The sequence below is a fragment of the Pleurodeles waltl genome, chromosome 2_2 (genome assembly GCF_031143425.1).
Source record: "Pleurodeles waltl isolate 20211129_DDA chromosome 2_2, aPleWal1.hap1.20221129, whole genome shotgun sequence".
NCBI classification, from domain to species: Eukaryota; Metazoa; Chordata; class Amphibia; order Caudata; family Salamandridae; genus Pleurodeles; species Pleurodeles waltl.
The window spans coordinates 830,989,058-831,014,758 of record NC_090439.1 but is presented as its reverse complement, the minus strand read 5'-3'; the positions used below and the strand labels follow the sequence as shown (position 1 = coordinate 831,014,758).

At 43.7% G+C, this 25,701-nt stretch overlaps 1 protein-coding gene across 2 annotated transcripts in view; it reads right to left on the bottom strand.

Annotated features, from left to right (window-relative positions):
* The window catches only part of NECAB1 (N-terminal EF-hand calcium binding protein 1), a 1,270,485-nt gene that overhangs the window by 1,212,235 nt on the left and 32,549 nt on the right, over positions 1-25,701 (bottom strand). For both annotated transcript variants that reach the window (XM_069220455.1, XM_069220456.1), the window contains exon 2: positions 9,928-9,952. In XM_069220455.1, coding sequence (XP_069076556.1) covers positions 9,928-9,952 — 25 coding nt within the window. The remainder of the gene's footprint in view (positions 1-9,927; positions 9,953-25,701) is intronic.

The window sequence follows — 25,701 nt, the reverse complement described above, 5'->3', positions numbered from 1 at the left end:
GAGAAAGATACAGCACCAGCATTGCGACTGGAAATTTAACGCATGCCCACAGAATTGATGCAAAGTCGAGCTGGACCGACGCAGCCCGACTTCCTTAGAGGAATCGACGCAGGGACTGCCGTGCAGCAGCAATTTCCTCACATCACCCACCGGATCAACGCAGCGCCTGTGACTTCGTCCTGCATGCCCAGAATTTCAATGCATCGTCCCTGGGGTGTCCGAAAACCCTGCAACCCGAAGAGGATCCAGGTCAGCCTGCCAGAAAGCGATGCAAAGCCTTCCCTGCGTAAAAACTCAACAATGCATTGTCTATGTGCGCCGGAAAAATCGACGTACACCTCCCCGTTTTCCACGTGTCTCCTCCTCTGCGATCCCTTGTGGAGAATTTGAACGCCAACCAGGTAATTTGTGCTTGCAAGACACTTGTTGCTTTTAAAAGAACTAAAGACTCTTTATATCATTTTCTAAGTGATATTCCAAAATGTACTTATTGAATCTTTATCGTTTTGACCTGCATTTAACCAGATAAATATTATTGTATATTTTACTAAACACTGTGTGGTGTATTTTTGTGGTGTTATGCTGTGTTATTGCATGATTTATTTGCACAAATACTTTACTCATTGCCTTCTAAGTTAAGCCTGACTGCTCAGTGCAAAGCTACCAGAGGGTGGGCACAGGGTAATTTGGATTGTGTGTGACACCCTGACTAGAGTGAGGGTCCTTGCTTGGACAGGGGGTAATCTGACTGCCAACCAAAGACCCCATTTCTAACATTGGTGATCAGCAGTGAGGATAGGTCTTGTATTTGTGCAGTGACAAACAATATCTAAGTGTTCACTACCTACCCACAGTTGAAGGTCAACTTGATTTTTTAAATCTTTTTCTGCAATTCTGTTATCTGCCTGATTTTTAACTAAATCCTCATTCAACATGTCTCTGGCTGGGTCTCAAGCAGGAGCTGAAGATTTTGACCTAGCCGAACTGGAGACATACACTGTCAAACAGCTGAAGGGGTTCTGCAAGGGGTTGGGAGTACCCACTCAGGGTGCCTCCAAGAAGGAGGAGCACTAAATGGCGCTGAAGGCCTGGGCAGAAGCCCATTCAGAGGAGGATGTTGAGGAGGAGGAGCAAGAGGATTGCCCCTCAGAGGATTTCTTACCAGTAGTAGAGGAAGTTACCCCTGGATTTTTGCCCCCTAGTAGACCAGGGAGCAGTGTCTCTAGTCATGGTCTGAACGCAGAGGAAAGGAGGGAGGAGAGAGAATTCCAACTACAAATGGCAAAGTTAAACTTGGAAGCAAAAGAGAGGAAAGCAGAGAGAGAGGCTGAGAGAGCTGAGGCTACAGCTGAGAGAGCTTTGGCTGAAAAGAAACTTTTGTTAGCTCATGAACTGAGTCTCAAGAAGCTGAATATTAATACGAGACAGTCTGAGTCCAGCAGTGATGGTGGCAGCATACATGCAGGACCTGCTGGGGAACGGAAGGTTCATTTACCCAAAAATGGAGTGCCAAGTTGTTATATGTTGGGAGATTACATTGACAAGTGGTTGGCTGCCTATGAAGTTGCACTAAGGGCTCATAGGGTCTCTGAAGAGCAATGGGGGCGGCCTTGTGGTGGTATGTACCAGTAGTTGGGAGGGACACACTCCTTGCATTGGATCCTAAGGATCAAAACAGATACAGACCCATGAAAGCTGCTTTGCTTGCCAGGTTTGGGCTGACACCTGAGAAGTACCGTCAGAGGTTCAGGGACAGCACCAAACTCTCCACACAGATCTGGGTAGACTTTTTTGATTTCTACAGTAAGGCACTGAATGGATGGCTGCGGGGATAATTTGGATTGTGTGTGACTTACCCTGACCAGAGTAAGGGTCCTTGCTTGGACAGGGGGTAACCTGACTGCCAACCAAAGACCCCATTTCTAACACACCGTATTTGGTATTTTCTGAAATGGATCTTTTCTGATCGTACCCAGTTTAATCATTTCACCTACCTCGGTTATAACCTCAACCTACCTTCTTGTGCACCAGATTGCTGTTATGGATTCTGGGAATGGGCTAGACTCCTTCCCCTTGGGAAGTTATTTGAGGATTGCGTTCCTATTTCATTGGATAGACTGTGGCAGCTATATTCTCTGCCCCACACTGGCTACTTTTGATGCCTGCAAGTGCGTCACTTTATATATTGCCACTCTATGGACTACATTTAGAGTGTGAATAACCCTTTGCTTGAGCTGATTGTTAAAGCCCTGGCAAAGAGAAACATCAGTCTAATATATGACTTTATCTATCAGTATTCCAGGGACTACAGTGTGGATCCCTTTCAGGTGAGGGCCGAAAAATGGACCTAACATCTTAATAATGCAGTGCTGACCAATGATCTGAAAAGCATCAATACCTGGCATACTCAGTTTTCAATGTATCACGGGTTAAGGTACATTATCTCAGATGTATTAATAACTTTTACTACTCACCACTGCATCTTTTTATGAAATTTTGGCAGGACGATGGCTGACTTTGGTGTGGGAGCAGAGGGACTAATACTGTTCATATCTCTGCTGCTTGAAGCATGCTGTCGTCATATTGGGACTCTTGTCTTTGCCAAGTTGTATAGTATCTGGAATATCCGTGTGTTGACCAAACCAAGACTGATGATCTTGGAGTATTCACCAGCTATTCCATCATGCTTATCAGGCTTATTTTTCTTCGTTATCTCTCTGGCTTGAATTGGGCTTGGCTTGAACAAGCCTGGATTTCTAGTACAGTCCTGGACCTCTGGAGTTGGTGGCATGAATTTGTGAATATTAGTATGTTTGGGATGAATCTGATTGAGAATGAGCCATGGAGATGGAGATTGAGCCATATATGAGATCCAGTTGGGTCCTGGTTATCGGCTTCATCTCTGGCCAGGACAACTCAGTTCTTCCCCTATGTTTTCTCTTTTACCACTTTGCTCCCCTCCAGCTTAATTTTATTGATTGGGCCCACAATTGATGGTATTTGTTCTGATTTTGTCATTTATGTTTTCTCCCTGCTAATGGGTTATTCAATTTGTTCCCTTAATGCAAAGCAAATAAAAAAAATAATTCCCAGTTAAAAATAATAATCAACTTCTTTCAAGGTGTGCCAAGCCCTTGAAACTTGACAAGAAGCTGACCTATTTTTTTTCAAAATGTGATCTGGATGCCCTAATATGTAAAAAAAACAACCTCTGTTGTGCCCACATTTTGTTATGGATACCCCATATGCCATGGGTGCCCCAATATATTGTATGTGACATGGATATCCCATATGTCACGAGCGCTCCATCTATAACAGTGCTAGACTTTTGGCATTTATACCATTATTTCAAACATTACCTCTGTATGCCAGGGTCAGAATTTTGTTATGCTTGCCACCCTCCCTTAAGTCAGGTTGTTCTCCTTTATGCCAGGTGTTAGAAAATGGATTGCTTGTTGACTGGGGTGTGAGCTCTGGTCAAACAATAACGACAGTTCTGTCAGGATAAACTAACTCCAAACTCTGGTAGCCTGGAACAGAGCAGTAAGGCTTAACGTGAAGGCAATGTATAAAGTATTTGTACAATACTTCAAACAATAAAACAGAGAAACCACCACACAAAAAGGATCGCACACCAGGTTAAAAAAATAGAACTTAATTTAATAACAAAAACAAGACCTAAACAACAAAAATCCAATATGAAGAATTTGAGTTATGATTTCTTAAAGAATAAACTATAAAATAGCACTCAAAAGCAAGAAGTGCAACCAAGGGTAGTTGGTCGAACTGGACCTGGACAAAGTTAAATGTTCAGGCCTACATGATAGTGCACAGGCCAGCTATTGGGGCCCAGGAAGGCCTGCTGAACCAAAGTACCTTAAATCCGGATTGAAGGGGGTTGCATGGATCAGACACAAAGATGTGTCATGTAGTCAATGCAATGGTTCCGAGATGTGGGATGTTGTATCTTTGTTGAGGATCCCATTGACAGTGATTGCAGTATGAAGGCCAGTGTTGGGGATGGGTTGCACAGCTAGGGTGATGCATTGGAACTGAAGAGCACCTAGGCTGTGATGCACAGCTGTAGTGTTCTTGTTGAGACTGCCATTGATGAGGGATGTGAGAAGCTGGTACCGGGGAAAGCAAGGTGCAGTGATGTGAGTCTGTTGCATCGGTTTCCAATCCATGCAGCAGTGGTGATGCATTGGTTGTGCTCCATACAGCAGCCACAGTGGGTCAGTTCTGCTCACACACCAAAGGATGCATCACTTTAGGCCCACTTCCAAGGGTGCAGGACTAGGGTGGCACTACTTGGCAGGGTAAACTCGCAGATGACAGAGCCCAGGAGCAGGGTGGTTGAGACTTCAGACCAGGAGGCCAGCAACTAGCCCTTGGAGTAACTCTGAATTCTGGGTTAGAGAGATTCAGGTCCAGTCCTTCTCACTCCCAGGCAAGAGGGCAACAGGTCAGCACAGAAAGGCAGGAGTTCAGCAGAGTAGCAGTCCACCTGAGTGGCAGTACTCAAGCAGCACTGTAGTCCTTCTTCCTGACAGAGTATCCAGGTTAGAAGTGTATTGAAGTGGTTGTGTCTGAGATCCAATCCTTATACCCAGTAGTGCTTTTGATGTGGGGAGACTTCAAAGACGTGCCTTTGATATGCACAGATGACCAGCATTCCCTGCCCTGACTCCAGACTCACTACATGGGTGGTATGCACATCTTTGTGTGTGGATAGGACACCGCCTATTCAGGTGTAAGGGAGGCTGGGTCTAGCTTCTCCCTCCCATCCTGCCAAAAATCCCATAAGGTCACACCTAAGCTCCCATTGTTTGTGGTTTTCCAGGGGTAATACACACAGCCCAGCTGTCACCCTCCCCAGACATGTGGTCAGAGACAGGCAACAGACACCAACTTAAAATCCGACTTCACCACAAGTGGGATTTTAAATAGTGATTACAAAGACACCACATTTGGTGGGGTTATCTCTTTCCATTTGGAAATTACACATATAAAGTGCAGAAAGACAGCTCCAATTTTATCCTATGGGAGAGATAGGCCATGCAGTGGTGAAAAATGAATTTAAGATTTTTTCACCATCAGGACATGTAAAACTTAAAAGTACATGTCCCACATTTTTTAAATGCAATGCACCCTGCCTTATGGGCTCTTCAGGCCCTAACTTAGAGGTGACTTATATGTATCAAAAAGGAGGAATGGGAGTGGAAAAGGGTTTACGTTACCTTGTCAACTTGGCAGTCCAAAACTGCACACAGGCGCTGCAATGGAAGGCCTGAGACATTTTGAAAAGGCTACTTAAGTGGGTGGCACAATCAGAGCTGCAGGCCCACTAGTAGCATTTAACGTGCAGGCCCTGGGCACACGTATGGCACTTTATGAGGGAGTTATAGGCAAATGAAATATGCCAATTGGGGACGAGCCAATGTTACAAGGTTTTAGAGAAAGAGCACAGCCACTTTAGCCAGCAAAAACAGAGACAGCAAAAACAGGAGGTCTGAAGGCAAAAAGTCAGGTAAAACCACAGCAGGGATTCTAGATCCAATATCAGGAATCACCTACAGTGTGCCTGCCCTAGCATTTTGCCATGGGTGCCCCCAAGCCAAGAATTGATTTAAGTATTCCAGCATTTTTCCATTGGGTGCTCCATATGCAATAATTAATTCTAATATGTCAGTACCAGTAGTTTACCATGGTTACTGATTATGCCAAGAATTAGAGACAGTGTCTGTATTTTGTCACAGATGTCTGTCCTGTTAAGAACTGCCTCATGTATGCGAGCACTAGTATTTTGCAATGGGTCTTTTCAGTAATACAATAATTACCTTTGGTGTGCCAAGGCCAACAACAGTCTTACAAGCACAACACCACATTCTCTCTCATTCACATTAACTCACTCACTTACAATTCTTACACTAATTCATTCTCACATACAGTGGCTCCTAATCCCACTCACTCAGTGTCATTCAATGTGGCTCACTCATGCTTACTCACCCTAAATCTCATATATTATCACTCACTACCTGTCACTGACTTTAAGTCACTGCCCCCTCACACACACACACACCTTCTTACCTATAGATTCACATGCTCACAAATGTGAACATACGCACACTCTCTCTCTCACTAAACATTTTCTCATCTGCACACACACAATATTAATTTAAAAGCACGTTTTTTACTAAGTTGTCATGAAAAACCCTGTTCCAGCTAATTTGCACTATTTTTTATTACACTAATACAGATTAATAGAATGATTCACAGAGAGTAAAACAAAAATGAGCGGAAAACAAAGAGTGCTCAGCAGACCTTGTGTTTTTCGGGATGGATTTTGCCACCTCTGAGGCCAGGGGTCACAAAGGCAGTGCCAAGAGTCAAGCCAAGGGTTGCAACTGCAAACCCTAATTGGTGTCCGTGGCATTGTCCTTCAGTAAATTAGTTGTAAATGTAGTACTTTTACGTCTTGAGGACTGACGTCTTTTGCACATATTCGTCAGAAATGAAATGTAGCTGGTGTGCCACATGGAAAGCATTAGGAGACCATTTTTTTATGAAACAGTCAAAATCACTAATAATCATCCTTTTACGTACGTCTTATACGTTTGAAAATCGTTCCACTAAATCACAAGAATTTATAACATATTTTGAAGAGGAAGTGGTATCAGTTGAGCTATCTTCACGATCCAGCAGACTCCAAGAAACATATGAATCTCCTATGTAAAACAAATACAAATTGGCATCATTTTGAAGAATTTTCAAGCACACTCTCATAAAAAAATATTGCTAATGTAATTCATTCTAATCACTTAACCAACCTGATTCTGACTAACATCACCAAAGATGTGACCTGCGAACTAGAGAATTGTTCCTTGTCTCAAGGAGTATTTCTAGACTGCCTACATTTTTTGTAGTCATGTCCCTGCTGGAAAATCTCTTAGCTAATTTAGGAGATCAATTACCCAGAGTTGAGACTTCCGTTGCTAACCTTGTGTAGCATCACAACGCTCTCATCCTATTGCAGAAAATGATGTTTTGAATTCTAGTACTCCAACACCCTTGCTTTGGGTGGTTGTCAAATGTTCATACCACAAAATAAAATCTTACAGAAGCTAAACCTGCCATCCCCTCATCTAAATCCTAATTGTAGAGGGTGAGAGTTTCAAGCTATAGGAGACAGAGAGTCCACGCTTTTGATCTAAGCTGTGGCTGAGCTCTCAAAAGGCTAAAAGACTACTACGCACAATGTTACACTGGGTATTTAAGGAATCCCTGGTGTTTGGGGCTTAAAATGAAACCCGACAGGGGCTAATATTGATTTAAATTATTGGAAATAGTCAAACATATAGATAATTACTTATAAAGATCATTCAACTCGTACCCATTTTCTTCATACTTGCCATCAGTGTCTAACTTCCTAAAATGTGTTCTCTCACTACAAAAGCAAAACAACTTATAGTATCCAGTTGTATTGTCCAGACAGTAAACTAGGCTTCCATTCTCTCAAACTACACTTTTATGTTTCTACTAGGGTTCCATAAACCCACAATGTCAGTCATATGTAAATGTGCATTTAGAGGTAAAGTAGGATATAAATCTACATAGGGATCTCCCCAAAGTATTGCCAGTAATGACCTCTATAAATTCCAACACATTCCAAAAATAATTTATCTTCTGACAACTTGACAGCATATAAGTGACATTATTTGGGGCCAAGATACCATTCTCCTAGTCAGCCAAGTCCTGCGTTACTTTTTAAACTCATGATCAATTGAAAGAAAATCTTTGTTTCATGTATCTTGACCCCAAATGAAGTTTGAGTTTAACTTTCTCATTATGTGCACATGCCCACATTCAAGTACTACATGCTATCTCTAGATAACGCAGTCACAAAGGTCCATGCTTGTCAAGCTCATTTATAAAAGGTGTATTCCCTTATAGTAGCCAATATAAAAGATGCATCCATTTGATTTCACTGTGTGAAAAGAGACAGCATTTCAGACATTCTATTATTCGGTACTAATGGTGGCCAAGTTATATGACAATATTTCCAAAGTTTGATAGGAATAATTAAATAAAAAAGTTGAGTAGTTCTAAATGGTCATCCACATGAGTGCCTGACCTTCTTTGTCTTGCTCCTGGAGTGAAAACATTCAGTAAAAGACCACAGTGATAGGACTGACTGACATTGTTTAGAATTTCTATTGATTGCAATTATTATACAAATAAATTAATATATTCTCCTTTCAAGAAGATACTATTGGATAGTGCGCTCCATATGTGGCCTTGCCAGGATCATACCTAAAGTAGGATAACTTTACTTAGAGGGACTGCACCTTTTTCTTTTGCAATAGCCCAGCACTCTTGTTTACTACAAAATGACTAATTACTGTACACGTTTTGACAAACAACGTTGCATCTGTCACGTAGGCTCTCATTATCCTAATGAGGCTACTGGATTGGGGTGGCAGAACACCTGAATTGTGGGGAACTGAGTCCAATCCCAAACCATGTGACAATTGTCTGCCTCATCTCTGCCCAAGAGCAGGGATGAGTGTGGCAACCGGACACATGACAGAAATGATTCAGCAGGGAAGTCGTGGTCGATCAGATCTCATCCTTTTCTCTCAGCTACGTTAGTCTCACATATGCAAAGACAAACAGAGGCCGAAGATAGTTCAATAATGTTTATTGAATTAGCTGCATCTTAGATAAAATGGCATGAATTGCAATAACTAGGATGATAAAACACACTAGAAGCAAAATGGTGACAAGAAGAGTGAAACACAAAAAAGTCCCAGCATACGATCACTAGGAGTAATATATGTGGTTCCTACCTAAGCTATGTTAGGGCACAGCCTGATAAGCCCTAACCTGCCCTTCAGGTTTCTCCCCTGGGAAGACATCATCCCCTATACCTAAGCAAGGAAGCCTGTTATCTAGAAAGACACCATCCCATTTTAGGCCAGGGATCCGGTAGTCTAAGCAAGCAGCTGTAGCGAAGGCAATCAGCATGCGGCCATGGTCATCTGGCTGGAATTTCCCTCTAATGTGTACGGAATAGAGACTTGTTTTTGATGTTCTGAGAAAAAGTCTGACGTAAGGATGTGTATGTTTCAGTGAATGTTGGAGACATAGCGTACCACTTTGCCGGCAACTCTATCTGGCTACAGCCTTAAGGAAAGCACAAAGTGAAAATAATGTCTTGCTTGGAACATAATGCTTTCCTACATGAAAGAACAACTAGATAAAGAAAATAAAACAGCACCGTAAATGTGGCCTGTGCTGAAATAATAATATGAAACTGAACAAAATGTACGAAGCTAAAGTGCCCAAACGGCAGGTGTAGTTGCTAGAATAACATGTCTCAAAACATGGCTAAAATAGCTATACAACACATCTACAGTATGTTAGAAAGATTCCATTCCTTTACTCAAAAGGTTGGTTCCATGAATTAAACGGTTGCATGTCAGTCACAATGTGTATTCTCATACTTGCAGAACCTAACTTGATTTAACATAACATACATATATGTTTTTTTTCACTACATCATTCAACCATAACAGAAAGGCCCTATACCATCTCTGCTTTGCTTGTTTATGCTAGCTCTTCATGAGCTTTACGTCACATCCTCTATCTCACTGAACATTTATGGTACAACAGCCACTTGACGGTAGGCTGAAGAATACTAGAGTACAAAACAAATTGGGACATCAGTGCCAGAACCATCACCATCTAGACAACAAGGAACACAAAAGAGGATTTGCAGCACTAGATAAGTTGAGCATTTACAGCACTAGACTGATGCATACGGCCTACATCATGATTTAAGTACCCAGAGCAAAATTGGTGGCCATTAAAGTTTCAAAAACGTTCATCAGATGAGTCGGGAAAGGAGGAAATGTATCTTCTTACCGTTTTTGTCTGCTCTTCTCAAAATCTGCAAAGAAAAAAATAGAAAAATTACTAGTCCATTTTAGCCGAGAATGATAATTTTCTTTCGAAAAAAATAAATGTAGTTTGATCTATATAATACTGCACAATGCATTACAAGATAAATCTCAAAGGACAGATCTTCTGTGTTACTACAGTGCATACAGCCGGTCATGCCCTTTATATTCCAAAAACCATGTAATGTTTTATAGAAAGGTGTGGGAAATAAACTGTACTTTGTAAGGTACGTTGGAATGCTCCTGCTTAACCTGCAGTGGACCACTCTGCTTGGTATTACATAAAACTGCGTCACGATTTCATTCTTGACAACTAGCCTGCTACCCTAAGTGATCTTCGCTACGAACCATAAATCATTCAGCTTGATAGGAGCCGTCACGACAACATCCTGTGCAAATTTAGACCCGAATGGTAAAGTTCCCATCTGTCAATTATTTCTAGACAGCAGTGAAGAACCGGATTCACAAAAGAAATTCTGAAAATTACTCCCATGGGATTACAGCCACATTAGGAGTACATTTCGGGGGCATATATTAGTGCAATTTGCAAATATAACAGATAAACACTTACTCATGGGTAAAAATAGCACAAATTAGCATTTTCACTTTAACCTCAAGTGTTCAAGTGAGTGACAATTGTAAAACAAACTTCTCACTCAGCACTGTAAGATCCCCCTCTTCTGTCTTTTACTTAACCTCTTCCTGCGAGCCCTGGCTGTGGATGGGGCACATTGGAAACCACCAATAAAGGTGAGAAAATGTTACCTGTAGAAGACTCTAATGAGAAAGGCAATAAAACCTAAAAGTAGGAGTAACTGAGGTGACAAATAGTTTAAAATTAGGCACAATACAGTAGAATGTAGATACTCATTCGTAGGGGACATGTTATGTAAGAGAAGTGTTCAACTGATCGTAATTCCGTATCAACTACTCTTTGTCAGCCACCCAAATGGCAATGCAAATTGCGGACCTTCAGGTAATCACTGTTCCTTCATGAGTAGAAAAGATAAAGGGTTCAAACGAACTTACTCTTAGGAAAGTCTGCAAGGAAATAAGGATTTTTGGGGCCCTGGGAAAAACATATTTTGAGGCCTCTGTTCCTACTTTTACTACCCATTTTCTGCTAATTGAAGCTCTCATGATGCTACACAAACTTTCAGTAACAAGGTTCATACAAAGCTGTTGAAAGATATCTTTTCTGGGCCACCAAAAACCCTTAACATGCCACTGGGCAAAGAGAGACGGAGACAGAGGTAGAGGTAGGCAGACAAGAGAGCGGTTGAGATATGAAATATGTCCCTGGCTATTGTCGACTTTGCGCATACAACAACCATGAGTGACGCAAGCTAAACCTTGCGTGTTTCAAAACATTCAGTAGATATAAAGATGTCTTTATTTATTTGATTTGGCTGAAATGAAGGTCAATGAGATGCGTCACACATTCTCAATTGGATACAGTTGCAAACATTTATTTCAAGTCTATGCTAAAAATCAAGGTTTGACGTCATATGACAGGCAACATTAATTAAATATTTCACATAAGAGGACTTTTGTATGTCAGTGTTTTGTCCTTTTTTTGGGCTGAATACCTTTCTGGTGAAACTTCCTAGTTTGACAGGTCATATTTTTGTAAACTATTTGAAGGCTTGTTTAGATTGTTATATTTTTGCTCATTTGAACAAATATTTCTCATATTTACTATGAGTATCTCTGTATTCCTAAGAAGTGTAAATTAATCTACTGCAAGAGTGCAAAGAAATCCGCAGTATCAAATTACACTCATGGGGTGTTGAGTGGGTGTTGAAAAGTGTGGTTTGATTTGGAAGTTTCGGAGCCCTCACAAAAATGTACGATTGTGGCAATTCTCATCCTGCAATCTCCTCCTTTTTTCATCCTGAAAATGATTGGCGAGTTCCATTTCCACGGTGGAAAGGGGAACAGATCTCGAATCATATTTAGTGGGAGTGAAGGTGTAAGGCTTCTTCCAAGGGAAACATGTTTTCCTCACAGAGAAAACACTCCTTGGCCTCAGAGGATCCCTCGTCTACCGTCCCCCCGGACCGCGCGCCCCTTTCTGCGACGCCATCGCTGACTTCATCTCCCCGCATGCCCTCGCCTCGCCGGATTACATCCTCCTAGGCGACCTCAACTTCCATCTGGAACAGAACAGCGACCCCAACACCACCGCCCTGCTCGTCAACCTCGCCAACCTCGGCCTCAAGCAACTGGTGAACACCGCCACCCACATCGCCGGACACACGCTTGACCCTATCTTCTCTGCCAGCAAACACATCTTTTTCAGCCACACCTCCGCTCTACACTGGACCGACCACAGCTGTGTCCACTTCACATTCCGACGCGAGACCCGCCACCTCCGCACTCAACCCATCCCTCGTCGACAGTGGAACAAGATCCCCGAAGAGCAACTCTTCTCCGCACTCGCCGCCAACCAACCCACCCTCACCACCGACCCCAACGACGCAGCTCTCAGCCTCACGAACTGGATCTCCAGCTGCGCAGACAATCTTGCTCCCCTAAAACGCACGCATCGACAGGCCAACATCAAAAAACCTCTCTGGTTCTCTGACACCCTCAAAGAATCAAAGAAAACTTGTTGCGCCCTCGAGAAGGCCTGGCGCAAGGACCACACCGCTGACAACATGACCGCCCTCAAGAACGCTACCCGAGAACATCACCACCTGATCCGCGCTGCCAAAAGGAACTTTTTCACCGACAGACTGGACAAAAACAGCCACAACAGCAGCGAACTTTTTAGCATCGTCAAGGAGTTCTCCAACCCCAATGCCAACGCCGTCACGCCCTCACAGGATTTGTGCGAATCCCTCACCACCTTCTTCCATCGCAAGATCAGCGACCTCCATGACAGCTTCGGACACCAGACCCAACCAAGCATCACCGAACCTGCACCCCCGGCCATCACCCTCAACGACTGGACCCACATCAACACTGAAGAAACCAAATCCATCATGAACTCTATCCACTCCGGCGCCCCTTTGGACCCCTGCCCTCACTTCATCTTTAATAAAGCCGACGACATCATCGCCCCGCACCTCCAGGCCGTCATCATCTCTTCTTTTTCTTCTGCTACCTTCCCAGAATGCTGGAAACAAGCCGAAGTCAACACCCTACTAAAGAAACCTACGGCTGACCCGAGCGACCTGAAAAACTTCCGCCCCATCTCTCTCCTGCCCTTCCCAGCCAAGGTAATAGAGAAGACCGTCAACAAACAGCTGACCACCTTCCTGGAAAACAACAACCTGCTCGACCCTTCACAAACCGGATTCCGAACCAACCACAGCACGGAAACCGCCCTCATCTCAGTCACAGACGACATCAGAACCCTGATGGACAACGGTGAAACAGTCTCCCTCATCCTCCTCGACCTCTCGGCTGCCTTCGACACCGTCTGTCGCCGCACCCTAATCACCCGCCTCCGCTCCACCGGGATCCAAGGCCAGGCTCTGGACTGGATCGCCTCCTTCTTCTCAAACCGTTCCCAAAGAGTTTACCTCCCACCATTTCGCTCAGACCCCACCAAGATCATCTGCGGCGTACCTCAAGGCTCATCGCTCAGCCCGACACTCTTCAATGTCTACATGAGCCCCCTCGCCGACATCGTACGCAAGCACGACATCATCACCTCCTACGCCGACGACACCCAACTTATACTCTCCCTCACCAAGGACCCTGCCAGCGCCAAGACCAACCTACAAGAGGGCATGAAGGACGTCGCAGATTGGATGAGGCTCTGCCGCCTAAAGCTGAACTCGGACAAAACGGAAGTCCTCATCCTCGGCAAAACCCCGTCCGCTTGGGACGACTCCTGGTGGCCCACGCCCCTCGGCACCGCACCGACCCCCACAGACCACGCCCACAGCCTCGGCTTCATCTTGGACCCTCTTCTCACCATGACCAAGCAAGTCAACGCCGTGTCCTCCGCATGCTTCCTCACCCTCCGCATGCTCCGCAAGATCTTCCGCTGAATCCCTGCAGACACTAGAAAAACCGTGACCCACGCCCTCGTCACGAGCCGCCTGGACTACGGCAACATCCTCTACGCTGGGACCACCGCCAAACTTCAAAAACGCCTGCAACGCATTCAAAACGCCTCGGCCCTCCTCATCCTCGACGTACCCCGCAACAGCCACATCTCCGCACACCTGAGACACCTGCATTGGCTCCCAGTCAGCAAAAGGATCACCTTTCGACTTCTCACCCACGCACACAAAGCCCTCCACAACAAGGGACCGGAATACCTCAACCGACGCCTCAGCTTCTACGTCCCCACCCGCCTCCTCCGTTCCTCTGGCCTTGCGCTCGCTGCCGTCCCTCGCATCCGCCGCTCCACAGCGGCTGGGAGGTCCTTCTCCTTCCTGGCAGCCACGACCTGGAACTCCCTCCCCACCAGCCTCAGGACCACCCAGGACCACTCCGCATTCCGGAGACTCCTAAAAACCTGGCTTTTCGAGCAGCAGTAACCCCCCCCTTTCCCCTAGCGCCTTGAGACCCGCATGGGTGAGTAGCGCGCTTTATAAATGTTAAAGATTTGATTTGATTTGACAATAAGTCTGTACGTGGAAGGCTTTGCAAGGGTTAATTTATTTTTATTGAAAGCACATGGTAAAAAATAAAAGAATGAAACACAACAATTTAAATCAAACAGATTAAAACAAGTTTTAAATAAAAAAAAACACGTATATGGCTGTTTTAATGGTGATGTATTTTTAAATAATAAGCAAAATGTTACTTATACAATTTATAACGTTACGAATGAGACAGGAATGACAGGAATGAGACAGGAAAGAAATCTCCATCTAATTGGATACTCAAAGTCCGGTTAATTAAATACCTGGTATTTGATGGTAAAAATTAAAACCTACTTCAAGCTTGCTTTGTCACTGAACAGAAAGGCACTATTTAAAATGGATGTGAACGTAGGCACATAGGCATTGTGCAATTCCTCAAAGTGAAGGGAATCAATGGGGAAAGCCACTTCTCCATGCCACATGCTGTGGTGGGCAGAAGCAAGTTGTGCACAACCATTACACAGACCAATTGATGAAGACTCTATCCATCTATCTATCTATCTATCTATCTATCTATCTATCTATCTATCTATCTATCTATCTATCTATCTATAAAATGTGTGGAAAAGCAAATGTCATATTTTATTTTTGAAGACGTGTTTTGGGCGTTATTAAGAGATCTCCCTCTTGAGTCAGGTAAAAAGGTCTAAAGTTTTTCCAAAAGCTGTAGTACCTTGTGTCATTACTAGGTGCCCCTCAAAGGGCAGATGCAATTGGTTGAAATATCATGTATAAGTCTCAAGAAGTGTGTCCTCAGTGTAAACCTCTCCGGCATTTGAGACAGCTTTAGCCAGTTTGTCCTCGTCCTAAAAAAAATATGCCAAAACTAGTTTCTGATGATGAGTCAACATTGCAACTTTCAATAAATGCCTTGGTATGGACATAGTTGATTACTCTCTATTCTACATACAAAACTTCCCTTTATGCCAATCATTGTGTTGCATCTATAAAATCACTACCGACTGACCTGGGTTTTGGCTAATTTTCCACCGATGCCAGCCCTTTGGTTTTGGAATGAACAGGGTGCACAACAAGGCCCCTGCCTTGACCCTTGTCTCAGCTGCTTGTACCTCATGACCACGCCCCTTCGCAAAGTGCGGCCACACAGGTGCTGCTCTTTATTCTATTTTAGGAAGATGAGCAAGCGTGCTCTTCTTCCATTGCTTCTTAGATACGGAGAATGTGCCCAACACTACATGTTACAGCCTGTTCTCATTAAAGGCTTAGCAGTCCTGTATGCACAGGCCTCTAGCTGCCCTCTATCACTCACAGGTAACTCACAGTGCTAACACGCTGTACTTCATTTTATGTTTGGATTCAGACTTACTAATCATTCCCATACACATTTCTATTTATTAATTTCTGTCTTATATACTTCTTTCCTTTGGACCTCTGTATCGTCACAGGCTCTCCCATGACTATTCTATTATTTTTCGCACATCGGTGTGCACACTATTGTGATTTGAGTAAGCAGTTCCTCTTTTATTTTCGCACTTCCATTATAGTTTTAATTCTCTCTTCTCAGCATTGAATGCTGCCTCCTTAATTTTGAGGCACTTGTTGCCCTTGGCTAATGCAGCTGTTCCCTCATGATCATCTCTGCCAATTTCTAGCCCTATTTCCGGGCAATCCAGTACGTATTTCTCCTTATTTATAATTTAATTCATGAAGTTTGAGATGACATTACTAATTCATCTCCTTATATTAGTCTCCTGGGTTACTCCTTGTCCTTATGAGACCCTGGAATAGCTGCTCACTACACATAGGGATTGGCTCTGTGTATACATCTGCATGGTTACCGATTGTTCCCATCTATGACTCTGTACCATTATACCAACTATCGTAATTTAAGGCTAGCTCAGAGAACTATAACTGCTGTATTCCCATGGTTTTATGGGTGTAAAATCTGAGCCTAACTATAATGTCCCTGTAACCTTTGTTTTCTTTCAGTGAATTTCTAAGGTTTTTGTATGTCTATTTCCTAACTATAATGTCCCTGTAACCTTGTTTTTTTTTCAGTGAATTTCACTGCTTTCGAATCCAAATTTTACTAGAATTACATCCATACATGCAATTTAGTAATATGCAATTTCAGTAGTTTATAAATACATTTTTACTAACACACTTATTCTTATTATACATTCTACATGTAACACAAAACAGCATACAATAACTTACTTAAAGTTTATTTGAATACAATACAGCAAGTCTTTCTCTTTTTTGTATCCATTTTTTTCAATCCCTTGATCTGCTGCAATGCCACCTTAAATTTGCTCCAGTTCTAGGAACACACCCAAAATGAACATCTCATTGGAGCCACTATCGGCCTCATTATGAGTTTGTCTGTCCCAACGCGGGACCACCAAACTCACAGGAAGGACGCCACCACCATGGCGGTGTCGTTCTCCCCTGACTTATTACAATGACCCTGTCGGTCTGACCAGCTAGAACATTGTAACAGAGCGTTCTTGCTCCTCAGACCTCCTCTATTCAGAGAAGGCTGTGCGTTTGGAGGTTCATTCTTGATGCTGAGGAATATGAGGACTTCTCCACAAAACAAAGAAGCACTTATGTCAAATAGAAAAGAGGAGCACCCTGGTTTGGTGTAGATTTACATTTTTGTAGTCTTGTTGGAGTCACTATAGTAGGATTTATGTAATCACAGAACTCTGGAGAAAGACGCATGAGTAGCAATCACATTACTTAATGCACACAAGGTCGCATGGAGACATTTGCTCGTGGTCCATTACTCAGCTGTAGTGTAGAATACACACTGACCATTTACTTACTAACTAACCAGTAGAAAGTACATCAGTTGGATAGATATTATGTGCAAAACAGTGGACTCCTGTTGGATAAATGGGTAGGTGTGGTTCTTGTGTGGCTGAGTCACTCACACAGCTACTGACACACCCACACAGACACTCACAGACCCACTCAGGCTCACTGACCTCCTCACAGATTCACTCAGAGACTCATGGACTCACTCACAGATCTAGTGAGAAACTCATTCACTCACTCACAGATGCACTCAGAACCTCACAGACCCACTTATTCACACACCCACTCACATACCCAATTAGACACTCACATGCCCACTCACAGACCCACTCACAAATCCACTCAAAGACTCACACACTCACTCACAGACCCACTTAGAGACGTATGCACCCACTCACAGACCAACTCAGACACTCACACACCCACTCACTTCATTTTCTTAATCAAAACAACAATTGCCTTTGGTGGCCTAGGAAATCTACCTGAGTGTGAAGTCCATACATAAATGATGGAGTTTCTTGACATTGGAAAGAATGGAATTGGTAGGGGTATTTTGTTGATTGTCTGTTTGTATATTATTAGAAGTATTTATGTACAAGGTACCTGTTCAGATGAGCAGTGAAGCAATTTGCAATTAACCAAAAATACAACAAGAGGATGGAAACACAATTACGGGATAATGATAACACTGAGGGTGCTAGAGTAATACAGAGGGGCCCCTTTTGGGCCCATGGACACAAATAGATTGTTAGAGATTCGTTCTGAATAGGTAAGTGTTCAGATTCCTCCTAAATGATAATAGATCATAAAGTACCAGATCCTATGGCCGATTATTCGAGAGTCATGGGGCCAGACATGAGGACTGTATAAGTGTCTTGTTTTTTTCCCTATTTGCATTTTCAGAAGCAGTTGTTGTATGAAACTGGGTCACAGGTTGAGACAGGTGAAACCTTTCGTAAGCAGGAACCATAATCTTTGTCAGGGTGAAGTCACAAGCAAACCCCAAATTAACCTGTACTCAACCCTCTAGTAGCTTGGCACAGAGCAGTCAGGCTTACTGAGAGGCAATATTTAAAGTATATGTCCAACATAACAAACAGTAATAAAAAAGCAAACACTAAATAAAATGGATCCCAAAACAAATTAGAAAAAAAGAGTACATGGTAATATATAAAACAAGGCCAGCACAACAAAAATTAATTCAGTAGAAGTGGAGATATGCAATTTTAATGATTTAAGTGAAAATTGCCCTAAAAAGCACAAAGTGCTACTCGTGGCTATCTGGTCATGCAAGACTGGGAGAAAGTCACAAGTTCAGTTTCACCATGATGTAACTAGGGTCAGATACAGGGACAAGGAAAGTCCTGCTGAAAAGTTACCTTCTCACTCCAGCGCAGAGAGTCCCGTTCACCATGGGGGGGGGGGGCCGGGGGAGCAGGGAAGCTTCACAGATGGTTGGTGATGTAGCCAAAGAGTAGGCCTGGTGTTGCAGATTGTCATTGCTGTAGCGTAAAGGTGCTTTTGTTGTCACGAACGGTCAGACCAGTGCTTTGCAGTGGCACTCCCTATAAGCGATCGATGCTGAAGCACAAAGATTCAGGTTGATGGAACTTCTCATTTCAGTGCAGTGTGAGTGATACAGTTTTGGCACCAAAGGGTGCATGTAGGAAGTTGGCTCTGTATGCACTATTTCAAAGTAAGGAATAGTATGCACAGAGTCCAAGGGTTCCCCTTAGAGGTAAGATAGTGGCAAAAATAAATAATTCCAATGCTCTATTTTGTGGTAGTGTGGTCGAGCAGTAGGCTTATCAAAGGAGTAGTGTTAAGCACTTGTTGTACATACACAAGCAATAAATGAGGAACACACACTCAAAGGCAATTCCAGGCCAATAGGTTTTTGTATAGAAAAATATGTTTTCTTAGTTTATTTTAAGAACCACAGGTTCAAGATTTACATGTAATACTTCAAATGAAAGGAATTGCAGGTAGGTACTTTAGGAACTTTGAATTAGCAAAATAGCATATACAGTTTTTACATAAATCACATATAGCTATTTTAAAACTAGACAGTGCAATTTTCACAGTTCCTAGGGGGAGTAAGAGTAAGTTTTTGCAGGTAAGTAAACCACCTACGGGGTTCCAGTTTGGGTCCAAGGTAGCCCACCGTTGGGGGTTCAGAGCAACCCCAAAGTTACCACACCAGCAGCTCAGGGCCGGTCAGGTGCAGAGGTCAAAGTGGAGGGTCACTCCTGCACTGGATTTCGGATCCTTCAGGTCCTGGGGGCTGCGGGTGCAGAATCTTTACGAGGCGTCGGATCTTAGAAGCAGGCAGTCGCGGTCAGGGGGAGCCTCGGGATTCCCTCTGCAGGCGTCGCTGTGGGGGCTCAGGGGGGGCAACTCTGGCTACTCACGGTCTCACAGTCACCGGGGAGTCCTCCCTGAAGTGATTGTTCTCCACAAGTCGAGCCGGGGGCGTCGGGTGCAGAGTGTCAAGTCTCACGCTTCCGGCGGGAAATGCAAGTTGTTTCAAAGTTGCTTATTTGTTTCCAAGTTGCAGTCTTTGGTGAACAGGGCCGCTGTCCTCAGGAGTTCTTGGTCCTTCTAGAGCAGGACAGTCCTCTGAGGATTCAGAGGTCACTGGTCCCTGGGGAAAGCGTCGCTGGAGCAGTGTCTTTAGAAGAGGGGGAGACAGGCCGGTAGAGCTGGGGCCAAAGCAGTTGGTGTCTCTGTCTTCTCTGCAGGGTTTTTCAGCTTAGCAGTCCTCTTCTTCTTAGGTTGCAGGAATCTGAGTTCCTAGGTTCTGGGGAGCCCTTAAATACTAAATTTAAGGGTGTGTTTAGGTCTGGGGGGTTAGTAGCCAATGGCTACTAGCCCTGAGGGTTGGTACACCCTCTTTGTGCCTCCTCCCTGAGGGGAGGGGGGCACATCCCTAATCCTATTGGGGAAATCCTCCATCTGCAAGATGGAGGATTTCTAAAAGTTAGAGTCACCTCAGCTCAGGACACCTTAGGGGCTGTCCTGACTGGCCAGTGACTCCTCCTTGTTTTTCTCATTATGTCCTCCGGCCTTGCCGCCAAAAGTTGGGCCGTGGCCGGAGGGGGCGGGCAACTCCACTAGCTGGAGTGCCCTGTGGTGCTGTAACAAAGGGTGTGAGCCTTTGAGGCTCACCGCCAGGTGTTACAGTTCCTGCAGGGGGAGGTGTGAAGCACCTCCACCCAATACAGGCTTTGTTACTAGCCACAAAGTGACAAAGGCACTCTCCCCATGTGGCCATCAACATGTCTGGTGTGTGGCAGGCTGCTAGAACTAGTCAGCCTACACGGATAGTCGGTTAAGATTTCAGGGGGCACCTCTAAGGTGCCCTCTGGGGTGTATGTTACAATAAAATGTACACTGGCATCAGTGTGCATTTATTGTGCTGAGAAGTTTGATACCAAACTTCACAGTTTTCAGTGTAGCCATTATGGTGCTGTGGAGTTCGTGCATGACAGACTCCCAGACCATATACTGTTATTGCTACCCTGCACTTACAATATATAAGGTTTTGCTTACACACTGGAGGGGCACAGTGCTCATGCACTGGTGCCCTCACCTATGGTATAGTGCACCCTGCCTTAGGGCTGTAAGGCCTGCTAGAGGGGTGACTTATCTATACTGCATAGGCAGTGTGAGGTTGGCATGGCACCCTGAGGGGAGTGCCATGTCGACTTAGTCGTTTTGTCCTCACTGGCACACACAAGCTGGCAAGCAGTGTGTCTGTGCTGAGTGAGGGGTCCCCAGGGTGGCATAAGACATGCTGCAGCCCTTAGAGACCTTCCCTGGCATCAGGGCCCTTCGTACCAGGGGTACCAGTTACAAGGGACTTACCTGGATGCCAGGGTGTGCCAATTGTGGAAACAAAAGTACAGGTTAGGGAAAGAACACTGGTGCTGGGGCCTGGTTAGCAGGCCTCAGCACACTTTCAAATCAAAACTTAGCATCAGCAAAGGCAAAAAATCAGGGGGTAACCATGCCAAGGAGGCATTTCCTTACAGTGCAGTTGCAAAAAAAACCAAACTTCCCTTTAGTTCCATTAAGGCCATAGCAAGTGTCTATGTCCTAAGAGACACCACCTGGGAGTCAGAAGCTGGTTTCAGCTAGATTTGAGTGATGTTCTGGTGGCTGTGTGTCTGTTAGGTCCCTGTTGCTCTAAACATGAGGCCAGCAGACTAGCCCTGGTAGTCATCCTGGAAATTCTGGGTTCAGACACAGGTCCAATCCCTCTGACTCAAACAGGGGGACAGCATTCCAGCAAGACAGCAGTCCAGCAAGGCAGTAGTCCAGTAGAACAGCACTCCAGCAGAGCGGCAGTCCTTTTTCCTGGCAAAGTCTCCATAGATCCAGAAGTGTACTGAAGAGTTGGTGTCTGAGGTTCAACATTCACACCAGGTTCTTCATTTGCAGTGAGAGAAGCGTCTAGAGGTTTCCGTTTGAAGTGCAAATGATTCCTACCTCCCCTAGTCCCAGAATAACTCCAAGGTGTATGCAGCCCTTTGTGTGGAGACAGGACACATCCTATTCAAGTGTAAATAGGGCTGTGCTCTGCTCTGCCCTCCAATCCTGCCAGTAAGGTCCTATGCAGGCACATCTATATTTATATTATGTGCATGCCAGTCTAGGAGAAATGCACAAAGGCCAACAGTCAGCAACATCCTGTCATGTGACTCATAGATAAGCTGTGGGCGATAAATGGCTACGCAGGAAAACACCAACATTCTAAAAGTGGCATTTTCCAAATTGTTATTTAGAATCCGACTTAACCATAAGAGCACAGGTAGTACAACTTCACTAGGGACCTTTTAGTAAATTAAGTATGCCAATTAGGGATAAGCCAGTGTCACCATGTTTTGTGGAGTAAGCACATGCACTTCAGCACTGATTGGCAGTCCTAGAGTGCACAGAGTCCTAAGGCCAATGAAAATGAGATATCTGCAAAAATGGAGGAGGAAGGTAAAAGGCTTAGGGGAAACCACCCTAAGGCTTACAGATCTAACAGGCATCATAATTTGTCTCTCGTGCTTCACTTTCATCTGGCAATTGCCAACTTGACTTTCAAGTCGATAGATTGTTCTGGGTATATTATTCTGCTAACTTCATCTCTTACATCTAAGGGCAGCCAGTGGAGATTACTCGTAATGGGAGCAATATCATTATATTTCTTTCACCCTTGACTAAATGGACTCCATGTGTGGAATTTCACTGAGGGGGGCAGTGTTGGTTTGAGAAAGAAGTCCAGCCAGTACAGCATTATCACATCAGTGTGTGATAAGATCAAGGCCTGATCCTCCATCGATTTTTAACTTTGTGTGGAATTGAGAGTTTTAGTTTTTTTGGGAAAGTGGAACTGGAACGAGGAACTTCTAGGTATTTTAAATGTGTGTCAACTTGGAGATATTTTTGTCAAATGTGAATACTAGGGACTTGATAGTGAAGATCATTGATGGAGTTCAGTTAGAAGTAGTGAAAATGAATACTGGGGATGCACTGGGAGATGAGGGCTTTTGGAATGAAGGAAAATGACTTTAGCTTTGGTGGGCTTGATAGTGGAAAGTTGATGGGGTGTCGTTGGCAAGATGATGAAGAAGGCTGAAAAGGTAAAATGTGCACCATGCCAACTTATCTGGTGGTGCAACAAAACAAAAGAAAGGGAGAATTAAAACATGAGATTTCTGGAAATGAACAATGTTTCCTGGCATATGTAGACCACAGGAATAGAGCTACACAAGTGAGAGCATTGATTGGGTTGCCGCATGACTGGGGTTATGAAATCATATTTATGGAGACCAAGAGGAGTCCTGCCATTAATTGTAGTAGACCCTTACCTGATGTGAGAGTGTTTACTAGCGGTGGCAATAACTATTTTTGGACATTATGATGGCAGATATCAATGTGGTTTAACAATGGTTTGAGAGGTTTTTTGAGGGGAAAGGGGCAATTGTAGCTGGTTTGATAGAATATTTGAAGTGTCTTTATGGAAAGGTAAGGGAATATCATGAAACTTAACTTCACAGGAAAGTTTGGGAGGAAACAGTTTATTTGGAGTTCAGTAAAGTAGTAACTCCTTGTCTTATGCACTCTGATAACAATGAGGAATACAGTCTCTTTGAATGCTAGCTTCTAGAAGTTTAATGACAAACATTTTGGAGTGTTGACAAAACATCCTAAAAACTGAGGATGTCAGTGATAGAGATTATTTTCATTTGTAACTGAGTGCTATCTGCATACTGGTAGATGGATGACCCAGATATCTCCATCATAACTCTTTGAAAAAACTGAAAAGTAAAGGGGCAAAAATGGAGCCCTGTAGAAATTCACATGAGACCATGCCAGGGTTACAATAGGAGCGAGTGAATTAATCTCTCTACACATTGTAAACTTATTTTGCATGAAAAGTAAGTGTAATATGCAAATTACATGCTCAGCATATTTTCCATACATGGTGATCATTGCTAGTGAAACACACGCAGGCAGGCACACATGCAGTTTCAGAGGTTCCTGATAGATATTACACTAGTAAAAACTATTTTTGAAGCACAAGCAGAACAAAAATAAAACAGTGTGAATTACACTTCGGCATGTACAGTACAGGGGCCACCCCTGTGGCCCCAGCACTGTGTTTCCACTATCCTTTCCATGCCTATGGAAAAGCTGAAAGGCTGGTGGAAACAAGAGTCCTGATCAGCATGGTGGGGCTGAGTTCAGCACTGCAGTGGTTGACCATGAGTCTAACCACCCTCAGCCCATCAGGAACCATGTTTCCAGTGGTGACGGCAGACCCCTGGTGGTCAGACTGTCAAGGTCGTAATGTGGCGGTCCGACCGCCTGGAGTGCAGCCGTCCGACTGCCACCGCAAGTCTGGTGCTCTTTGGATACTTGTAATAAGTCCCTTTGTCCATAGGTTAAGTGAACAAGTATTTCTTGGGCTAAAGTACAAGCATTTTGTAATTAACTTATTTGAAAAGCAAAATAGCAGTTCAAAACAAGATCTCATTGTTTAACTCAGTTGATACACTTACTGTTTAAAAGGAACACAAAAAAAATCTAACCAGTGTGGTTCTTGAGGGTTTTTTAAATATCTGATGTAGAGTATTTTGGATAGTGTTAGTTAAGTTATGTTTCCCTTGGGTGTTTGTCAGGTAGCGAGAGAATTAATCTCTGCAGTTATTGGTTAGGAGTTAAATTCTCAGAAAAGATTGTCTTTGAGACTGTCTTACTTTATATTAAATTCTGCAATAAATATGTTACCAGAGGAGCACATTTGTTCACATATGATATATTATAGCCTTAGAACCCGCCGTAGCGGGCTCTACCGGCTATTAAAGGCCCACTCCCCACTCCCCGCGTTAAATGCCCGAGCCGAAGGCGAGGGCATTTAACAAGGGAGAGGGACTTTAATAGCCGGTAGAGCCCGCTACGGCGGGTTCTAAGGCTATTAGAACATTCTGCCACACAGGGCAGAATGTTCTATTAAAAAAAAGAAAATTCACAGAGCCCGAGAGGATTAAAATCCCCTCGGGCTCCGTGAGGCTTTGTTCACAGCTGTTGCTGTGAACAAAGCGAACATTGGAATGTTGGCACTGCGGGCTTTTACCGGCCAGTAAAAGCCCGCAGCACTCCATTGTTTTCAATGGAGCCCCCAGCATTCCAATGTTCTAATCTATGATAGCTTCCAAGAAATTTCCTTTAGGAGAGTGGTATATGAATCATAGGCAGATTATTTTTATTTGGTGTTATGATGCAAGCCACCTAGAGAAGTTCAAAAAGTAAATTAGGATGGATTTGACATGTTATGAATGGTGAGTGATTTTTAGGTGCAGAGCCTAAATTGTTATTAGAGAGCAAAGTCCAAAAAACGGAAATCATAAATTCTGAAAACATGTGCATTGCAAGGCTGAGGGGGGTCGATGCTTCACTGATGAGTTTATGGAGACGAGGGCCAGTGCCGCTGAAATAGTGGGGAGGTGAAATTTGCACAGGGAGACAGAACTGACACATTTCTGGTGAAAAAATAGAGATGCAAATATTAGAACGGATACATCAATAATTAGGAACTGATAACTCATTAAATCAATAAATTAGGGCTACTAGATCAAAACTTTAGGATTGATAAATATAAAACAGTAATACCAATCAATTGTGTCCCCCATTTAAATAAATGCAAACAGCTTCTCTAATTGGGGAACAATTCATTAAGGCCGTCTTCTATTTTTGTGAAGGCCTCTGCAAAGAGCTGAAAGCTTACACATATGTCTGAAATACCAATATATTATGTCTGTTAGACTATTGAGTGAATCAAACACTGACTAACTGCA